This window comes from Talpa occidentalis, unplaced genomic scaffold (assembly GCF_014898055.3).
Source record: "Talpa occidentalis isolate TD23 unplaced genomic scaffold, MPIMG_talOcc4v2.1 talOcc4.15, whole genome shotgun sequence".
In the NCBI taxonomy this organism is placed as follows: domain Eukaryota; kingdom Metazoa; phylum Chordata; class Mammalia; order Eulipotyphla; family Talpidae; genus Talpa; species Talpa occidentalis.
The window spans coordinates 21,181,968-21,203,151 of NW_023601543.1; the positions used below are offsets into that span (position 1 = coordinate 21,181,968).

Consider the following 21,184-nt stretch of genomic DNA (forward strand, 5'->3'; position numbering starts at 1 on the left):
TCTCACCTGCTGCTCCCCTTAGTAGTGTATTTCAGTACATCTGCCTGTTCTGCTCCCCACTAGATCTCTGGTGAATCCTCTCACCTATTCCCCAGTTCTTCTACACCAAGAAAATAAAATAAAAATAAAAAGTTACTTATAATGGAGATAATTGGCCAGTTAGTACAAATCCCTGTTGATGTTTAAAGATCCTATGGAGGGAAGCAGCCTTTAGTTATATATATATATATATATATATATATATATATATATATATATATATATATATATCAACCACAACATCAGTAACGGCAAAGCAATTAGGTTAGGACCAAAGTTAAAGCCCAGGCTGGTGGTCATTAAAGGGATGCTCACTCATTTATGGATTTAAGTATTTTCTGCAGAATACCGCTAAAGGGATGCATCAGGATGGTCTAAATTGGTAGAAGGATTGAAGTAGGTAACATTCTTTATTGTGGTAAAATACATATAACATAATTTATCATGTTAAACTGTATAATGCAGCGGAGCTAAGCACATTCACAATGTTGTGCAACCATCACCGCCATTTAGCTGCAGAACACTTTTGGTTTCTCAAACAGAAACCCCATTCACATTAAGCAGTCATTCATCGTTCCTCCCTCCTCGCTGTACAAAGTGACTTTGCATACATATATATATTAGATTCTCTCAGTAACCCTGTAAGAAAGATGGGGAACATACTGTTATTCTCAGTTTAGTTGGAAAAATAAAACCCTGCAGTTCAGAGAAGTGAAGTGAGTTGGCTGAGGCTCCAGGACTCAAATCCAGGATTCCTCCCCGAGTCCATACCAGTTTTCACTGTGTGATGTGGACTCGAGACCTCTAAATTTGTACAACCAATGCCCAGCAACATCCCATTTTAGAGACATAGAAACTGAAGCTCAAAGAAGTTAGGTAATTTGTTCAAGGTCAAACAGTCAATAAATGACATGGCTATGACCTCCAATTCAGGTTAGTTCAGTTCCAGAGTTCATGTTCTTAATCTCCGTACTAATTAAGAAGTGGAAATGATTGTGATAGGAGGAGGGCTATAGGGAATATCGAAATTTAACCTTCTAGAACGTTTAGATTGGCAAATTGGTGGGCCACAACAGCTTTTATTTAACAAAGACTCTTGAGTGGAGCAGCAGTTGTACAATCATTCTCAGGCTTGGGCACAGGAGCACTTTGGCATTCCAGAAATTAAAATACTGACAGTGATATCGGGTATCACATCGGTACCAGTGTCTCTTGGTACAGGACCCTTCCATTGAAAACCTCTTTGTTTCAAGAAGCAACCAAATGGCTTTCTCTGCTTTAGTCAAGTTTTTCTCATCAACAGTTAAAGAAAAAGGGGGAAACCCTAGCATCATACACCAAAGAAACCACCAAAAGGATGAACCAAAAGTGTTGTATTATTGACACTGGGCCTAGAAACATGATGGAGGGGGGACAAGGAGGTAGAATGTGTTTGAATTTTCCAAAGAGCAGCTCTGACGCCCTGATTACCAGCAGAGGAATGTCTAGCACTGCTAGTGTAAAAGATCCCTTCTCATGACCCAAGGCCTGGCCCTGTCCTTCCCCAGGAAGAGTCTGGATTGGATAGGTGCCTGGCCTGGCAAAGCTCCAAGTTGTTGAAGTGAAAGGAACTCACTTCACTCCAGGTGTTCATTAGAAGCCGCCTGTGCTGGCCCCTCTCTACAGCACAGGAGAGGAAAGAAAGAAGCCGACCTTGCTGAATAATATGCACATTGGATACAGAGGGACATAAGGAAAGGAGTGTAGCTCAGGGGTAGAACATTTGACTGCAGAGAGGGACACAGAGTAGGGAGGGTAGGCTGCAGTTTCAGGAGACAGAGAGAAGAAGGAAAAGTAGAGAAAGGAGTCCCATTTCATTCCCTCACTCTTCCTTCAGAAGCCTGCCAGGAAGGGATTCAGTTCGCTTTCCCTCAAAAAGGCTCATAAAATCCTGTGTTTGGTTCCTGTGGTAAATTTTCTAGGTTTCTCCTAACCAATATGGCTGACGGAGAAGGTAGGGCCTAAGAAGGATTCCCACTTCCCAGAGCACATTCTGATATCCCTGGCTCCTGTTATAAAGCAACTTCTAGAATTATATAGCACCTTCTATGCTTCTCTTTGAAATTGGCAGCCTTTCTGTTCATACCAGAGGATTAGGCAGTGGTTCCCAATTCTGCCCCCTACCCCTGACTTAGAGAACCTGTTCAGCCTATGCTAAGGTCTCTCCCCCAATCAATACCATGTCTTGATATGTCCTTAAAATGTGCTTTGATATGGTGGGGGGAAGGAGGGTTCCCCAGACCAGAGTTCCAGAGAGTTGATTTGAATAGTTTATTTAATGAATAAACTATATGTGCATGAATAAATGATATATAAATCCATAATAGTTTATTTAATGAATAAACTATTCACTGGTGAGTTTAGAAGAAGTTACATGCACATACTCTATGTCCATACAACATGCTAGAATCCCAACAACAGAGATCCTCTTGAGGCTGCTTTGAGTTAACATGCTGAGCTTGAGAGCCATGGCAGCATAGGGATAATGCTTGATGGCTTTGCTTTCTAAATTTTAGCCTAGATATGAGGACAACTGTGGGCCTATGGTTAGATCGAATGCTCAGAGATTCCTTAATGATAGTCAATCAAGCCCACGGGGACTAGTAACTATTATTATGTTTAATGGACTCTTGGCTTAAGCTGTGACTGGGAACAGATAAGCTCTCTCCTGCCCACATTCAATCTAGAAACTGCCAGCATCTTGCAGAGCTCGATTTGTTATGTTGTAGAATGAATTCCACTAAGTGGTGCTTTTGTCTATAATGTTTATACTACAAGGTTTGGGATACCAACTGAATTGAAAACGTTTATTAAATGGGTATTACTGGCTACTGGATTTCATACAAAGGAAGTCCTGTGGTGTCCTTGTAGGGCTTCCAGAACCATAGACTCCCTTGCCTTTTCCATTATCTTTGACTGGAGCTAGTGAGGTCTCAGGAAGAATAATTGAAATGATACAGGGAAGAGAGGCACTTTTTCTGACAACTCAGAAAGACAATGTCTGATGGAAGGCTTCAGCATAATTCATTCACCAGCTCAACAAACATATATTGAGCAGTTCTGCAGACTAGGGATACACTAGTAGGTAAGCTAGATGGAACCCTTTCTTTGTAGAGTTTGTATTTGTAGTGGGGAGATGAGCACAATATACAATATTTCAGATCGTGATCAAAGTCCCAAGGAGAAAAACGAACAGTGCCGGGAAGAGGATTGTGAAGTGTCAGGGCAGAGTGCTAAATCATAGGCTGGGTTGGCCGGGAAAAGCCTCGCTGAGAAGGTGGCTTTTGTGTCAAAACCTGAACGGAAGTGAAGAAGTTAGCCACAGGGACACAGGGAAGCACATGCCCAGAAGAGGGAGGCAAGTGCAAATACCCTGACAGAGGGGCACACGTGGGAGATTGGGGCAACAGCGCACCCCGGCAGTGTGTCTGAAGTGGAGACAGGTAGGGAATGTGGTTGGAGAGGCAGTGAAAAGACAGGTCTTGTGAGGTTAGTGGGAGAATAGATGTCGTCATCTGGTAAAGACTACCCAGAAGTGTGAAAGAACTTAAGAATAATAAAACAAGGCACATTTCTGTACAATGAGTATTAAATTCACAATTATAAGAGCTAATACAAGTCAAATTTTCAATATCAGAAAGAGGTGTGCTATAAACTCGTGGATGACAGTTGCATAGAGAAGTTAGAGAGGAGTGCATATGTTCTTTGGGTAGTAGGTACCTAGGAGACGGATTGCTGGGTCATCGGGTAGCTCTACTTTTAATCTTTTGAGAAAACCTCCATACTGTTTTCCGCAGGGGCTGCACCAGCCCACATCCCCACCAACAGCGTGAGAGGGTGTGGTATGGTAACAACACCTGAAGGGGGTGATCCTACACCTGTAACTCATATGCAATGTTGTAAACCTTTGTTATCTGGCTAAAAAAAAAAAAAAAAAACATTTTAAAGAAAGGTTTTTGGGACAACTCCTAATTTTGTGTGGTGGTAGTCCTCCCTGTGTCCTGGAATCAAAAGCAGAATGTGCGCTAGATGGATCTTCAGCCTGACCCATTAGCACTAGTCCCTCAGGCATAAAAGAACCCTATTTGGGCCTCCCCCGTGGCGCAGCGGTTGAGCACTGGGTTGCGAAGCTGGCCGCAGCCTCTGCAGCTCCGGTTCGATCCCCGGCTGCTCCCCGGCCACCGGAGGAGGGTCCCGCATGGCGCGCAGACCTCTCCTGCCGCCCGCTGCTCCCCTCTGCAGTGTACTTCGGTCCTTCTGCCTGCTCTGCTCCCCGCTCTGGCTCTGGTGAATTCTCTCACCCTCCCGCGCTTCTGACTGTACCCAGTGCTTGTATAAATAAATAAACAATTTAAAAAAAAAAAAAAGAACCCTATTTGGAGTGAAGGTCATAGCTGGGTTGTCACCTGATCAGCACGCACCACTGAAGGGGTATAAAAACTGTAAAAACCAAAGGGCGTCCCCAGCACGGTGGAAAGCCAGTTTAGACTGAACTAGTGAGTGATCTCAAAGGGGAATTCTGTCCACCTGCTGAATGACATCATTTCCCACTGGTATCCTGGAGAGAGCGAGTCATCACCTGGCCTCTGAAGGGGCTTCTGCTAACATCCGAAGCTTCTTAGAAATAAAAGGTGCTCTGCAGCGTCTGAGGTGTGGAAATGCTGTGTCAGCAAGCCCAGAGGAGACTATTTCTGATTCCCATAGGGAAAGCCAACCAGGATCCCTAAGACCAGATAGTTTGCAGAGGTGCAGGGCAGCCACATGGAGAACAAAGTCCCAGAATTCACCCTGCTGGGGGTGGGAGCACGCAGCTTCACCAGCCTGGCACCACGGACAGTAAATACAAGTAAAGGCCTTGTACTGTCCACAGACGTAGCTTACACACAGGCCCTCATCCAGCCTGATTCTTCCCCTGCCACTCAGCACTGCTTTGGAGAAATCACAGAGCCCCTGGAGGGTTCTACTGACAGGGATTGTGCCTCTCACCCAGTCAGCCCCTCGTATTTATAAAAGGGGAATTTGGGACAAGAGAGCAGGCAAACCCTCTGACTTGTAAACTCCATTAAGTGGTTGGGTTCCTATCTTGAGGCCAAAAGGGAGGCTCTGAATGCTTTCTAAGCAGGGGGCCACCTGAACTTCCTGTTTCCTGCAATGGAACCTGCAGAAAGTGTGCACCTTGCCTCTGATGAACTTCTTTTTTTTTTTTTTTTAAATATGTTTCATTTTGTGTAGCTTGTTGGAGCTGCCCAATGCATGAATCATTTATTTATTTATTTATTTATTTATAAAGATTTATTTATTTATTTATACAAGCACTGGGTACAGTCAGAAGCGCGGGAGGGTGAGAGAATTCACCAGAGCAGGGAGCAGAGCAGGCAGAAGGACCGAAGTACACTGCTGAGGGGAGCAGCGGGCGGCAGGAGAGGTCTGCGCGCCATGCGGGACCCTCCTCCAGTAGCCGGGGAGCAGCCGGGGATCGAACCGGCGCTGCAGAGGCTGCGGGCAGCCTCGCAACCCAGCGCTCAACCGCTGCGCCACCGGGGAGGCCCTGATGAACTTCTTGACCAGAAGTTTCGATGTTGCTACAAAGAAAAAGGGCCAGTAGGAAGAGTTCTTCTTTAACAATCTCTAGCCAGAGGAATTTCTGACTTTTGAGAGTAGTAGCCGCATGTGGGCTGACCTGTTTCTTTTCTCTCCCTCTCTCCAGAGCTCCTCTGAGCAAACATCCAGACCACTCTCCATGGACACTATTGCTGAGCCTGACTCTCCCAGCAGTCCCCTGCCATCTGTTGGTTTTAGCACTGCAGCTAACACCCAGGGCTGTTTGAATACTTCAACTCCTCAACCCACGATGACTTCAAACTCCAGGAGACAAAAGAAACTGCAAGCAACTGTAAGTCCTTTGAGAGACCTGGGAATAACAAAAGACCAGTTCCAACTTTTGCAAACTGTCCTGGGAAGCAATTTGGTTTGCAGACCCATAGCCTAAAGAGGGGTGGTAAAGTCAGGGCAGTGTCTCATACTGGACACTCCCAGAGCAGTGAGCAAACTTGCAACTAGGATATCTGGTCCATGTGGAAGTTACATAAAAGGACCAAAGAAAACAGAAACAGTGACTTAAGCCCCCAGACACTGCTTATTGACTTAGCATCTGGGAACATCTGGGAAATCACTCCATCTTCTTTGTAGAGGATATTCAGTCATGGCGCCAATCAGGATTCCTTTACTTATTATTCAGATGAGACCCATGAGTTATAAAAGGAGCACTGGTCCATTCCTTTGGACTTCCAGCAACTCCAAGCATTCAGAACTCAGCTATTAACAGCTGTGCAAAGAGTTCTCTTGGTGTCACATAAATGTCACAAGTCTTGATTCTTGACTTTCTAGCAGGTAGAGCTATACTTAGGTGACCTGATTCTGTTAAAAACGTGGCCACAGATGAGACTCTGATCTGATAGCAAAGGGAAGTGACAGTTGATAGCAGAGAGAAATGACAGAAAGATGACAGAAAGTATAGAGGGTCAAAATACTTGCCCATCTCACTACGTCCCCCAGGGCCACGCTATATATCACAGTCCAATGTAGTAGATGATGTTTATTTAATCTGCCCAAGCAATCAAAAGAAGTTGAATTGTGTTCCCTGCTTTCTGTTTAGGAGGACAGGGCAGGAATGACTTTGGAAGGTTTTTAGTAAAAGCTAAGAATTAAAATAAGTCAGTGTTACAAAGTATGTGTCAGTGAGCTGGAAGATTCACTTTGATCAAACACCCAATTCTTCTGTGACTTGAGGCTATAAATAGAGGGCTGTAAATAAGACCTGGAAGAGACTAAAGTTTTGTAGCACAAGCATTTTACAGGGAAGCACATTAACACACCAATAGTTACCCAAAGTCAAACACCCAGGTAGTGGCAGAGCTCGGGCTAGAACCCAGTCTTGGCACTTCCAGTCTAGTACGCTGCACGCCACCATGTTGCCCCTGGCTTAATCATTTCAGCTTAGCTTTAGAAAGAGAATAAAGTCCAAGTTGAAGGTATAGTTGGCAGGATATCTGCCCCAAAGGGGCATTGCGGTGGCTACGAGATGATCTTCTTGCTCCAATGTTGAGCATTGAGCAGATGATGACCGGTTACTGTGAACCAAAGCTTAGTGTGTGTGCCTGGACACCTCACCATGGTCCTGAGAAGTATTGGCTTAGGGGAGCTTCGTGTCACCCTCTGACATTCTTCCTTCTGTACAGCCTAAGTGAGAAAAGGCTTGGGCAACACTCTTAAGAAGGCTGAGACCTCTGCTTCTTCCTCCTGACTCTTTCTCTGACACATGGGTGAATAGAGAAGGGTCCAGGGTCGCTTATGACACAGGCCACCAGCTTTGGAATCCCACAGGTGGTTTCCCTGCATCTGCAGTTCATAGATGTGGACGTGGAGGTTTAGACATAACTTACCCCAGGTCACACAGGAAATAAAGGATGGAGATTTGAACCAAGTCTATCTACCCTTTCTCACTCAGAAGTAAGTCATTTTGCGCCGAGTCAGTCTGCACAGACACTTTGGGAGCATAGTGTGTGTGTTTGCCTTTCCGTGCCTGTCACAGAGGCTTGTGCACGGTGCGTTTTGGATGTTGTTGTTCTGCTCTGGCGGCCCCCCAGCTGCATTGTAATTATCTTAAAACCTTGTTTCTGCTAAACCAATTTCCACCCCTTCGGTATGAGGGCCATGCCCTTCATCATTTCTCTTTTCTCCCAACAAAATCCAGTGCTCTTCTCTTGAGCTGGAAGAACATAACTCATACTTTCCAAAATTCCCTGAAAAGAAGCCAAACAGGATTTGGGTTTGGCTCCCAGGTGAAGCCGGCCTGGCACTTCAGTGTGCGTGGCTGTGGGCAGGCCCAGCAATCCTTTTCTCAGCTTTACAGCCTCTAGTACATGTCAGTGGTTTCTGGGTTTTTTCAAGAGGTCCCTGCAGTGTATTCCTCAAAGATCAGAAACTCCACATGTGGGTGAGCCATGCCTAGTAGTTGCAGCGATCACCAGTGACGAAGCCGTAGGAAACAGCTTCCACCTTTAGTGCTATTGTCACGCTCCCAGCAGGCCTGTGAGCATATCATGGACTTTTGTCCTGACCTTTTCTTTCCCCTTTGGCCACCCTGCAGGGGTGGGTAGAGAGCGCTTCAGTCTAATTTTTCTTTCTTTCCCTCTTTTAGGTAAAAACAAAGCAGGAGGACCCAAGTCTTCTGGTTTCTGAAGAGAAGAGCACAACCGTAAAAGAACCTGAGGCACAGAAGCTGAATAAAGACAGTGCAGGTTGGCACCTCTTCACCTCCACCCTCACCCTGAGTTTGACTGCATGTGTATTACGTGCTCTGTGACAGGAGCTCTGCAGTGAGAATGACCCTGGCCTGCTGTCCTTGACCCTCACACACGTTTCAGTTGAAGATACATTTTACTGTGGACCTGGTTTCTCCATCTAAACTGCCTAATTGATACAACCGCCCACGTGTAGGTTGTATCTAGATCCTTACATTATTTCAGTGAAGTCTCAGCCAGAGAGGTGTTTCGTGTGGATTTGTGGCAGCCTTTCTGACACTGATGTATATGCTGAGTTGCTCTATGAGCTCCGCTGTCCGAGGACTGCCAGTGATGCCCTCCCCCCCAGCAGCAGCATTGGAGGGTAATAACAAAATTGGCCCCCAGCTAGTTTTTTCTTTTCTCAAATTATATTGATTTGCCAGTAGCTTACACAACTGTATGATTTGGGGAGCACAGCTTCACCTCTCCATATGTGCACGTGCTTTCCATGCCTTCCACCTGAGCTCCAGTGCCGATGCCTTTTCCCTCTGCACAACCTCCACCCCCCCTCCCCCTGCCAGCCCGTCTGGTAACCACTGTGGTTTTCGCAGAGTCCTAAGAGTTATTTTTTGGTGGGTTTTACCAGTTGTTGAAACTAGTTTTTTAAAAAGTTGCTTAACTTTTCCAGTGGAGAGAAGTTATTGCGTTAGTTGTAAGACCAATTCCCATATCCATGCACAAAGATGCTTGGGCAACTGCAGAAAGATGTCTTTGACAGCCAACCCCCATCAATTCCACAAACAACAAACAGCACAGGAATGAAAATCTGTGTGTGTGTGTTGGGGGGTGGGGGGCAAGGGTATGTGGTTGCTAGCTGCATCTGATGGCAATTTAATTTCAAATAATGCTTGACAAAATTCCAGTTGCCCAAATTCAGTTTAGTGGTTATTTCATAGTTTTGCCACAAAGGATTTCACTTGTGGGTTCAAAGAGAGGATATCCCTAAACACATTTTCCCATGAAAATTAACAAAAGTGATCTGGAAAGAAAAGAAAGGTTCAATGAGCTATCCTTTCCTGCTTCCTTTTTAATTTTTTACATTTATTTTTTTAAAGATATATTTATTCATTTACACAAGAGCTGGGGTACAGGCCAGATGCGTGGGAGGGTGAGAGGATTCACCAGAGACAGAGTGGGGAGCAGAACAGGCAGATGGACCAAAATACACTGCTGAGGGGAACAGCGGGCGAGACAGGAGAGGTCTGCTGCGCCATGTGGGACCCTCACTGGCTGGCCGGGAATTGAACTGGCGCTGCCGAGGCTGCGTACAGCTTCACAGTGTGGCGGTCAACCACCTGCGCCACCAGGGGAGGCCCTACACTTATTTTTAACAGTGTCTCTTAATAGTGTCTCAGAGGATAAAATTGATTCAGGGTCCATGGAACAACTGCTCAAGTACTTTGATTGGTTTTCCTTATAATGCAAGTGGCTTGGAGTGTAGCCAGCAGTCCATATGAAACCACGAGACAGAGCTAGGGGTGCAGTGGGTAATGAGGGAAGGCAGGCAGGGAGGGATCTGAGTTCCTTGGTAAGAGTAGAGAGGACAGGAACATGCTGTATGCCGGCTGCCTTGTGCTTGACCTGAAGCCTGTGGGCAGATGCAGATAAGGCTCTCCAAGAATTGCTTTGCACGTGTATTAGTATCAAATTGTTTTCCTACAAGAGAGTACATACCTGAAGAAGAGGGGACCCGTAATCCTACCTCCCAGATAATCCCTGTTGACACCTTTCTAAACAATAAAGCAATACCTGCACGCGATATGAAAACTAAGTCAAATTAAGTAGAATATAAAATACGAATTAGAAAGTAAAATTTCCCTTTACCTTAGCCCAGTCAGTTTCCTAGAATGTCGGTAATCATTGTTAAAATTTCCACATGTGCCTTTTTATGTGTCTCATGGAACCTAATGATGGACCCAACTACTGCTAAGATGGTGATGAGGCCACCTTTGAATCACTTCATAAAACTGAGATTTCCCTTTAATTTAAACATTTCCAGTTGCTCTCTCTCTCCTGAACAGCTTCTTCATACTGGGGAATTCAATAGCAAATAGGTACCCACTCACTGGGTTAGGGCAGAGTATCCCTGTTTTAGGAAGTGAAAGCACACATCCCTTGTTTCTGTTTGGTACAGGTTCTTCAAACCAGGAACAGAGCAACAGAACCGAGATTTGGGATAAGAAGACAACAGAGCAGGCTGCAAACATAGATGCTGCTGGGAGTCTGGGCTACCCCTTGTCAGCCCCATTTGAAAGAAAATATGGGAGAAAAGGCTCAGAAACCAGTGAGAATGGATCCACAGGAAGAAACGTTAAGCTACCCAATCGAAGGCTGGGCCTAGGTGATAGAGCTGGCTCTCTACCTGCTATTATAGCTGCCAGCGATCTCCCTCTCTGGCCCCAATCCTTAGAGAAGCTGAGCGTGGAGCAACCCACAGTTTCACAAGCAGAAACTGCCACTCCTCAGGCATTGCCCTCAGACCCAGATGACACGGGAATGAGAAATGCTGGTACAGATACTGAAGCCAGAAAAGCATCAGCATCACAACCCATATCGGAAGACATGGCAGGGTCCCTGGTTAGTGGTCCACGACTGAACCATGAAGATGAGGCTTCTAGAACCAAGAAAACAGTAGGCAGGGTTTCTTATTTACCAGTAGTGGAAAGCCTGTCTACCACCCAGGAAGATGTTTTCTCAAGGGCAGTGGAGGCTCAGGTGTTTATGGATCCTTCTCATTTCCAGACAGAAGAGCAAGACAATTCCAACTTTGATTCACAAAATGCCCAATTTGAAATGGAGTCAGTTGAAGATATCCCAACTACCTGCAAAGAAAAGCCACCTGGAAATGTTCTCCAGGCCTTTACAAGCGTTTCAGGTGCCGTCAGTGCCGCAGCTAAGGGAGGCATTGCTGCTGCGATGCTGCCTCTCAGAAGGCTTTCCCAGTGCTTGGAGAGCGTCAAAGCTGAAGTCTCAGACTCAGACACAGACTCAGACTCAGAGTCAGGCTCAGGCTCAGACTCAGACTTAGACTCAGATAGTACTTCTGGGACTGAAGATGATTCTGACCAATCACTCACTTCCGAATGCTCTTTAGAGTCTTTGGAGATGCCTGACAATGAACATGAAGTTTCCATAGGATCAGAAAGTTTAGCTGTGAAAGCAAGTAATCCCAAGCAGCAGCTGGCTCCTAAACATTCTTCCCAGTCCTCGGGTACCCACCAAGCTGACAGCATCATCAATTCTGAGAGTGATTCAGCGGGGATTGATTTTGACCAGCAGCTGGCCTTGGGGAAGCCCAAAGATAACCAAGAAGCCGTCACAGAATCAGAGAGCTTTGTGGCGCAGTCAAGCAGTTCTGATAAGCAGGCTTTGGGGAAGTCTGAAAACAAAGCCCTCACAAAATCAAATAGTTGTGTTGAAAGGTACAACCGTTCTGGGGACTGGAGCAGCTCAGAGAGAGATCTGCTTCTCAGTCCCCCTTCTCACACCTTGGGGAACCCCAAACACCAACAAGTAGTCTCCTCAGTTTTAAAGGACATACCTGAGAAATACAGTGTTCCCATGAAGACACTTCCTCCCAGACACCCTTCTGAGCCCTTTGTGAGACAGAATGCACAGCAACATGTCTCCTCAGGTGCAGTGAGTGCGTCTACAAAATGGAATGTTCCAGTGCGGCCTCCCAAACAGCTTTTCCAGCCCTGGCTCAGACCCAAAGTTGAGAAGGAAGCCTCTGCAGATCCAGAGAGAGTTGCTGGTGACTGGGGCATTTGTATAGAGCCACTGCCTCCCAGAATCCTTTCCAAGCACCTGACGAGGCCTAAAATGGGTCACGGAGTCTCCTCAGATTCAAAAGGTCCAGAAGTTCCTATACCTGAAAGGATCACTTCTGTAGAGCTGCTGTCTCCAAAACATTCTTCTCAGCCTCCAATGAAGCCAAAAGCCGAGCAAAAGATCTCTGCAGGTCCAGAGAGCACAGCTGTTGGGGGTAGCATTTCTATGGAGATGCTGCTCCTGAGAGGTCCTTCCCAGCCCTTGGTGAGACCAGTAGTTGGACAAGTCCTGGAGGCAGACCATGCTGTGGTTGAGGAGAGGATTTCTATGGAGCAGTCACTTCCCAGACAGCCTTCTCAGACCCTGATGAAGTCTCTAGCCCAGCAACAAGTCTCTGTAGGTCCAGAGTGCTCTGCTGCTGGGGAGAACATTTCTATGGAGCCACTGCCTCCCAGACACCCTTTCCAACCAGGGGTGAACCCCAAATTTGGGCAAAAATCTTCATTGCCAGAGAGCACAGCTATTGAAGGGAGCATGTCTATGGAGCCTCTGCCTCTTAAAGTTCTGGCCCAGTCCTTGATGAACCCAGTAGGACAAAATGTGTTCTCAGGTTCAGAGGGTGTTGCTGCTGACAGGGTCATTATGGCAGAGTCCCTCCTCCCCCAGTATTCTCCCCAGTCCTTGGAAACTCCTCAAGCCCAGCATGTCTTCTCAGAGAATACTGCCATTGGTGGAAGATCGTTTGTGGGGCTACCACCTCTCACAGGCCCTCTCCAGCCCTTGGTGAAGCCTACCTTCCCGCCACATATCAGGACCCCCAATCCTGTGAGTGCTTCTGCAGAATGGTGCAGTCCTGTGGAGCCAACACCTCCAAGACACATTTTCCAACCATGGGAGAGCCCTAAATTTGACTCGCAGGGCTGTGCAGAGAGTGCTGCTATGGAGTGGGGCATTTCTGTGGAACCACTGCCTCCCAGAACGCCTTGTCAGCGCCTAATGAGACCAGTAGCTGAGCAAGAAGTCTCCTCAGGTTCAATGAGTGCTTCTTCAGAATGGGGCACTACTGAGAAGCCAATGCCTCCGAGGGGTACTTCCCAGCCCTGGATGAGCCCCAAGTTTGAGCAACAAGTCTCTGCAGGTGCAGAGAGCACTGGAACTGAGAGGAGTGTTTCTGTGGAGCAACTGAGTTCTAGAATGCCTTCTCAGTCTCTGATGAAACCAGCAGTGAAACAACCAACCTCTTCAGGTCTGCAGAGTGTTACTGTTGAGAGGGCTGTGGCTGCAGAACCGCTGCCTCCCAAACATTCCTGGTTCAGTATGAGACATAAAGTCTATCAGGCATCATCCAGTTTTCAGAGTGCTGCCACTGAGGGCGTTTCTAGAGCCTCAGTGACCTCAAAGTATCCCACCCAGATCACCATGAAGCCCAAAATTCAGCAAATATCACATCTGGAGAACATTGCTGCTGGAGGCATCTCTAAGCAATTGCTGACGCCCAGGCCTCCTCCCCAGTCGTTTGTAAAGTTTATGGCACAACAACTCTTTTCAGAGAGCCATGCTATTGAGGGGGGAATTTATGTGGATCCATTAGCTTCAAATCAGCCTTCCAAATCTGTGTGGAGGCCTAAAGTCGAGCCCCAAGTTTTCGCAGGTTGTGAGAGTGCTGCCATGAAGGAAGGCATTTCTCTGAAGCAACTTCCTACACAACATCCTTCACAGTCCTTCAGGAAGCCTGAAGACCCATGCCAAGTTTTCTCATATTCAGGGAGTGCCCCTGTGAAGCAGAGCAGTTCCGAAGAGCAGCTGCCTTCCAGACAACCTTTCCAAGCTGAGGAAGGGACTGAATTACAGTCACGGATTTTCTCAACAGGCTTGGCAAAATCATCTGTAGAATGTAGCCCTTTACAGCCTTTTGCAACCCCCAGCTATCAGAAACCAATTCATTCAAGTTCCATGAGTGCAATTCCTGAGGGAACCATTTTAGAGAGCAATTCTGGCAGCTCCACTCTACCAAAAGGTCCAGTATCTCCAAACAAAGCCAAGAAACACAGCTCTGAAGACCTCACTAAGGACATGCCAATTCCTGTCACCAGGCTTGAGAAATTCACCAGTGCCCCTGACTTGCAGTCATTTATTTCAGGGGGTACTTACTCTAAGGAGGAATTTCTTGAGAGTGAGGATCCAAGTAATAACCATCCAAAGTTACCCCCCCTTGGGACTGATGTTGAAAACCTATTTGGAGTCCGACTGAAAAAAGCTCCTTCCTTGCAGAAATACAAGAGTGAGAAACAAGGTGACTTTACCAAATTTTCTTCAGTCTCCTTGGACCCAATTTTATCATCCATAGGTAGAGAACAACAAATCAGAAGAAGCGCCTCCCAGGGGCACCTGGGCATTACAGAGAACCTCACCACAACACCCGAATTTGTGGAGAAGCAACAGAGAAGGCCCATTTCTGAAATAATGACCCACAAACAATCTGTTTACAAGATCCCAGGTGAGGAGGCACCAAGTAGAGGGAAGAATTGGAAATCCAAGTCCTGACTGGGAGGGAGCTAGGGCTGGCTTATGGACTTAGGGCTAGTATAGCGCCTTCTTCTAGATGAATGGATTTGGAGTTGGTTAATTTTGAACCTTTTATTTCCCAAAGGGGTCCTCTTAGAAAACTGTCCACATTGGTGATGGACATAAGACCTCCTTGTCCCTCTTCCCCACCCTCCGTACACCCTGTATTTGGATATAGGTTTTTGCTTTTCTCAAAAGACTTTTATATGTATTATGCTTCCCCCAACACCATGTGGATTTTGAAAGCCAACTAACTCATTGATAGGGCACTGGTTCAGAGTCTCAGCTTGAAACCTTAACTTACTGCCAATGTTTGTAATTCTACTGTTCCTTCACTCTTCACCTGAAATATCTAAGAATCCAGTGCTATGTGATCTTTTCAGTGTTAATCTCTCTCAAAGCCTTTGTGCCTTCACACACAGCAACATGTAGTCTTCTATTGGCCTTAGAACCACAATAATGGAACCTCACACCTGCTTGAGAGACTGTGAAGGAACAAGTGCCATAAGATTTTCCTTGAAGTAACAAATATAAGATTTTCCTTGAGGTAAAGGAATGATAGAAATGGCCTGAACCTCTAGCCTTCTAGGATTTTCCCAGCCCACCTGGCAACCATGGTCCTGCCTTGATTTGGGGATAAGCAGAGGATGGACAAAGGAGAGAAAGGGACCAATAAGAGGACAGCATGCAAACTTTCAAGCACAACTTATCTACCTAAGGAACGCCAGCCTTGCAGGGGCATGTGGCAGCACAAAGAAGGGGCCTCTTCTTTAGATGATTCCTTTTGATAATTAACAAGGATCCCTTTGGGGAGGTTGATGTGGATAGGCCGTACCAAGCTCAAGACTATTCTACCTGCCTCACTTCAGTGCTAATGCCTTTCATTCCTTTCACAGGAAGGTCTGACAGAACGTCAGATTATGCCTCCTCAGAGCCAAGTTGGATAGCCATGGTGAAGCAGAAGAGTTTCCTGGCTCACATTCCTATGAGTGAGTCAAAACTCAAAAGCAGATCTGGAGCCAGTGCTGAGACTAAGGAACACAGATGTGAGGTAGGACTCAGTCACCCCAGATAACATTCCAATTGGTTGCTGGAACCAATGATTCAATGTGCCTGGGGGACTGTGCTAGTCATGGGCTCCCTACCTCTCTGGGTGCATTCATCAAGGCGGCTGGGGTGGGGGGGTCTTTTCCCAGGAAAGACGTGCTTTGTACTTACCCAGTGTGCTCTTTAAGAGCTAAAGATTTGTGAAAAGTAAAGAATACGAGAAGATCCTATAAATCAAATCCTGTCCTAAATATTCTAGAACAGGATTCCATGAAGTGGCTTAGGATTAAGTCATAAAAAAACTCACCTCAAATCTAACCCTGGGGGTGATAATGATCCTTCCAATTATGCATATAGGTGTGTATATATTTAAAAAACTGTAAATGGAATCAAATAGTACATACTATTTTTCATTCGACATTTTATTTCTGGGTGCCTTTTTATGTATTCATTTGGTTTGGTATGGGACCTCCCTATAGGTTAAAGGAAAAAGTTAGATGATGAGCTAGACTACTGGTAGCACATGTAGATCAGGGTAGATGGGATGATGTCTTACTTCCAGTGTCCCATTGGCAGTATCTTTGGAAATGTCAAAATCCCTCCTGTCTAAACTGCAGAAAACTGACTCAGTAAAACATGTCAAACATACCTATGAAGAAATATGTCTAAGATTATTCCCAAGTTAAATAATTCACATGTTAACCTGCTTACACTATTTGTGTGATTAGAAAATCTTTTCTTCCAGATATCAAAGGTGATAAAGTTAAACCAGCGTAGGTTTTGTGAAGCTAAATCCTGAATCAAGGGGCTGTCAGCACTATTTCTCACTCTTTTTCAATACTTTGATCAATGTTGAACTCATAATATCCAGGACAAGGTTTACACCTTGTGGTCTTCTGAAGATGTAATTTGATGTTTTCATGTCAGGACTCATAAGCCATCTGTTTTCATTTTTGTATTAAAGGGAGCTGGCCTTGCATATACCCAATCAAAAATGATTTTCACTTCCAATATGAATCAACAGGAGAAGATGGCCTTGATGAAGCCACCTGTGTCTACCAAAGCAGATGAAAACACACCTGTGCCTGCCAAAGCAGGCAAAAACACACCTGTGCCTACCAAAGCAGGTGAACACACACCTGTGCCTACCAAAGCAGGTGAAAACACACATGTGTCTACCAAAGCAGGTAAAAACACACACACTAACCCCTTCCCCCCATATAGCCCTGGCAGAATGTTATAAAACTTGCAATTTCAGCTTAAACAATATATCTCTCCCCCTCCAAACTCCTCCACAAATCAACTTCCTGATTCTCTCATGGCTCTTCTGTTAGAGACAGATAATAGTTTGTTTTAGGGAAATTCAATTATTATGACTAATATAGGTCCACTGAGAAACTTTCAGAGGGGTTTGCAGTTTTTTGCCCCATTGGGAAAGCTGTATAGGCGCAAAGTTGTGATCACTCTTATTGAGACGTTCCTGAGACTGGTGTGCAAGAGCAAAGAACCCATATGCTTTCCAGTTCATAGCAAAGTAGTATTTTCTCACCTCTTACTTGTCAGTGAAACTGTTGGTATAATCCACTACAAGTACCCAATAGTATTGAATTGTTTGTAGCTATTAAGACGGCTTGTTTCAGCCCTCTGCAGTATAAGAGGTGGGAAAAATGCTGTACGCTGAAAAAACACTGTGCTGGGATAGGGTAAAACAGAATTTGGTCTTATTTGCAGTTGTATGCTGGAGGGATTTGCTTTGCAAAAGGAGCCAGGGGAAGGGAGGATGGATTTATACTGAGTCCTCCTTTGTTTGCTCCCTTAGTCCTCCTCAGGAAGAATTAGAAATCTAGGAACCACGAAATCGCAACAGCTGACCTTGCTCATAGCTAGTAGGGGCCTCCTGGGCACTGTACTGTCAAGTGGTTCTCAACTTTCACTGTGCATTCGAATCACTTGGGGGCTTTTCACAAATTACGGTTGGCTCTGGTTTCATTGATAGAGATTCTGATTCATTTGATTCAGGAAATGGCACAGGCAGTGATACTGATCTTTTCAAGGTAACTGGGTGATTCTAATTTGTAGCCAAAATTGAGAACCACCTGTTGAGTCTAAGCCACTGAGCCAGTCAACCGTAAAGCAAGATGAGGGGAAGGCTAGAATTGGAAATAGGAAGGCCGTCTGCTTGGTCAGGGAGTAGTCGATACAATATTTAGTGTGGACTTTTATTGGGTGGCTCTGTTGAGAAATGAGTCATTTCACATGACTATCATGGATTGGCAAAAGAAAAAAATATGATCATATTTGAAATTTTAAAACCTGAACATGCAATATATTTCCTCTCCGCTTTCAATTCAAAAGTGTGAGACAATCCAATAACCATCCAAAGATTGGCAGTTACGCATAGGTATTTTCTCACAGGCTTTCCCGAGTTCAGCCCTTATGGTCACAGTGATGATTGCTTTACCTTGACATACCAGCCATGCCATTGCCCATGCACTGACTTTTAGAAAGCAGAGGAAACCTGAAAGGAGGCAAAAATTGTATTGCACCCCGTAAACATACCTTTGTATTTCTAGGGCTTCCTGATGCTTGTGTGTGATTTGTTGTAGTTCCAGCAGGATGTGAAGATGAGATGGCATTTCAGGGGCCTGCTGTGGGTAAAGGAACTGGGCAGTCTTCAACTTTTCCAGCCCTGCCCCAAAAGCAAGTTGAGCCAGTCTGGTTCTCCATGGCCAAGAAGAAATCCAAAGCATGGAGCCAAAGAGCAGAAACCATGCAGTAAACAGTTCCTGTGGGGGGAGGGGAGCATGAGCATTTCAAATGGTAATTGCCAACAGGTGTATTAATGCCATGTAGTGACTTATTTACTGTAACTGCTTTTTATTAAGCAAGAGCATTAGAAATGAGAGTTAAAGTTAATTATTTGAATGAAGCAAATGCCACAAATGCCTAACCTTCAGATGTATAGTCACTGCCAGCATCTGAAAACCCAGCATTTCCTCTATATAAACTATGTAAAATGTTAGCACCACTGTAGAATTAGGAAGTCACTTTAGACAATGTGCTTCAAGAAGGGAGAAAACAAACACACTTCGTTGGAGCAGCCCAGAGGTGGTCATTTCCTTTGATCAAAGAAAAATTTTAGAGGTAACGTCCAGATGATTTGGCCCAAGGATTGGCTTTCAGGTTTTATGGGCCTAGTTAAATGCTTCAGTTCTTTGGTTGCTGCTCCAAGCTTTGCAAAGCCGCCCAGGAGAGGTGGTAGAAGTGAAAATTCTGGAATCTCCAAGAAAATTTTACGTAGTCAGTGGCTCCCCAGTCATCCTACTGCCCCTCTGAAACAGCTTCCTTGTACCCTGGAGGCCCCCACTACCTGCAGCTTGTAGAGCGGCTCTCTCTGCGCATGCGCATGCGCATCTCATCCTGTCACTGGTCTGACGGAAGTGCGCCCCTCCCTACCCAACAGAATGTTTCTGGGGGATTACTCTTCTCCTCTGGATGGTTAGCCTATCACTATTTGACCTCCTACACCAATGCCACTGTGACCGTCTTTACTTCTGCAGAAACGCTTTGGATCTCATAGCATACCCTTTTTGAAAAAGTACTTTAAGACCCTGTGGAAATTCAAAATTCTAAAGATGCCAAAAGCTGTATTTTCATCATGGTGACTGAAAACTCACCGCCATGATGGAAGTCTGGGGCCACTGGAGAGCTCTCTTACCCCTTGGCTGCACCCTTAAGGTGGAGACCCCCATGTAGCCAAGCTTCTAGTTCTTGCCTCTCAGCAGCCTCTCCTTCACGAGGTTTCAGCCCAAAGTGAGTCTGCAGGCCTGAAGCCATAGAATGAACTTTCTGCTCACAGAAAGCCTTAAGTGATACATCAGCCCCTCTCTGCCCTCATTCCTAGTGGCTCTGACCTCAGGAGTTACGAGACTGGACCGTTCCTCCTCCCCAGTGATCCACTCACTCTCCCCGCAGCGGGGGGGAAAAGAGGGAGGGCCAAAAGGGGGGAGCAAGAGAGGAGTCGGGATGAGAGGCAGGGGCTGCTGTGAGGGGCGGGGCACGCAGCCCGGCAGTCCCACCGCTCCCTTCCCCTCCCACCACAGGCTTTTCCTTTAGCGGCTTCCCCTTCCTTCAGAACGGCCAGGAGTGAGGATGCAGGCACCTTTCTGCCAGAGCCGGTGGCTCTTCGGCTGGTCTCCGAGGCACGCGCCGCCCTAAGATTTTCCTCCAGCTTCTCCAGAAGTTAGTAAATCTTCTTCTCCACGTCCTCCCCTTTAGTCCATGCTCAATCGACCAAACACTACGTGAGAACTTTCGGATGCCTAGACAGCACCTAGCTTATTTTCTTAGTAGACTCAGAAGTGTCTTCTTAGAATACTTTTCACTGTTTGTCGGTCACCTCGGGGCTACTTTGCTTCAAGAGAAAACAGGCCTGGACACCTAACTGTGCCTTTAAATTCTGAGTGGGCTGCTGCGTCGTGCAAAAGAAGAAAAATCTAGAGAAGCAGTGGGGTGCCAGAGCTAATTCAAACCCTTGGCGCTTAGTTTTGCTGCTGATGGTATCATGGAACATTGGCTAATAATATGCTGGATTTTGCATTTTCTCTGTAAGACATCTGTTTTTCCTGCTACTGCATCTTTGCCTTTTTTGATAATGCTGGCTTTTTGATTGGCTGGATTAGATTTGTAACCCCCTAGTGAACAGTACATTAAGGTCGAGGCCCTTCTCCCAGGTAATCATGCTACCTTAGTTGTTACAATTCTCCCCCTATTTTCAGGTTCGCCACTCTTAGGTTGTGCTGAGAACTCCCCATTAACAGTTTCTTTTCCCAGTTAACCTCTTTATTTAGAAAGTTTTCTTATTAAGTACTTTTAATGCTTGGAGGAACATTCCGACAAGTTCTCTGCTGCTTCTAGCGTTCTTGATTTTTGTAATATGCAAAGCAAATAAATCCAATAAAGCCTGTTCTGTAGTCCATCTCGGTCTGTCACATGGGGGGAATCAATAGGGTGTTGATAACTCAGACCCGAGGGTTTTCAGAGAAGCAAAGTGATCTTAGGAGGTTGTGGGAGGCAGAAAGGGCCTCCACACAGGGGTGTCTGACCAAGCCATGGCACCAGGTGGGTGTTTGTATGGGGAGAAATGGTATCGGAGAGGTTTTCATGTGTGGAAACACCTGGGGAGCAAAGAGACAGGTGGGAGAGGGGATGTAACTAGGGGTGAGGGGGCAAGATAATGGCGGTTATACTGCAGCCTGGTCCAGGGACTTGGTCTGAGTCCTATAGCAAGAAGAGCTATTGTAACAAGCCATTATCAAGCAGAAGGGACCCCACTGTACCCCAGTAACAAAGCATTCACACAGCATGAGCAAGTGGAA

At 45.9% G+C, this 21,184-nt stretch overlaps 1 protein-coding gene across 5 annotated transcripts in view; it reads left to right on the forward strand.

The window, feature by feature from the left end:
- The window catches only part of KIAA1210 (KIAA1210 ortholog), a 54,484-nt gene extending 33,541 nt beyond the window's left edge, over window positions 1-20,943 (forward strand). For all 5 annotated transcript variants that reach the window (XM_054695589.1, XM_054695588.1, XM_054695591.1 and 2 more), the window contains 6 exons: window positions 5,786-5,971; window positions 8,279-8,378; window positions 10,558-14,691; window positions 15,656-15,810; window positions 16,771-16,993; window positions 18,413-20,943. In XM_054695589.1, the coding sequence (XP_054551564.1) occupies window positions 5,786-5,971; window positions 8,279-8,378; window positions 10,558-14,691; window positions 15,656-15,810; window positions 16,771-16,993; window positions 18,413-18,585 (4,971 nt within the window). In that variant the 3' untranslated portion in view covers window positions 18,586-20,943. The remainder of the gene's footprint in view (window positions 1-5,785; window positions 5,972-8,278; window positions 8,379-10,557; window positions 14,692-15,655; window positions 15,811-16,770; window positions 16,994-18,412) is intronic.
- The last annotated feature ends 241 nt before the right edge of the window (window positions 20,944-21,184 follow it).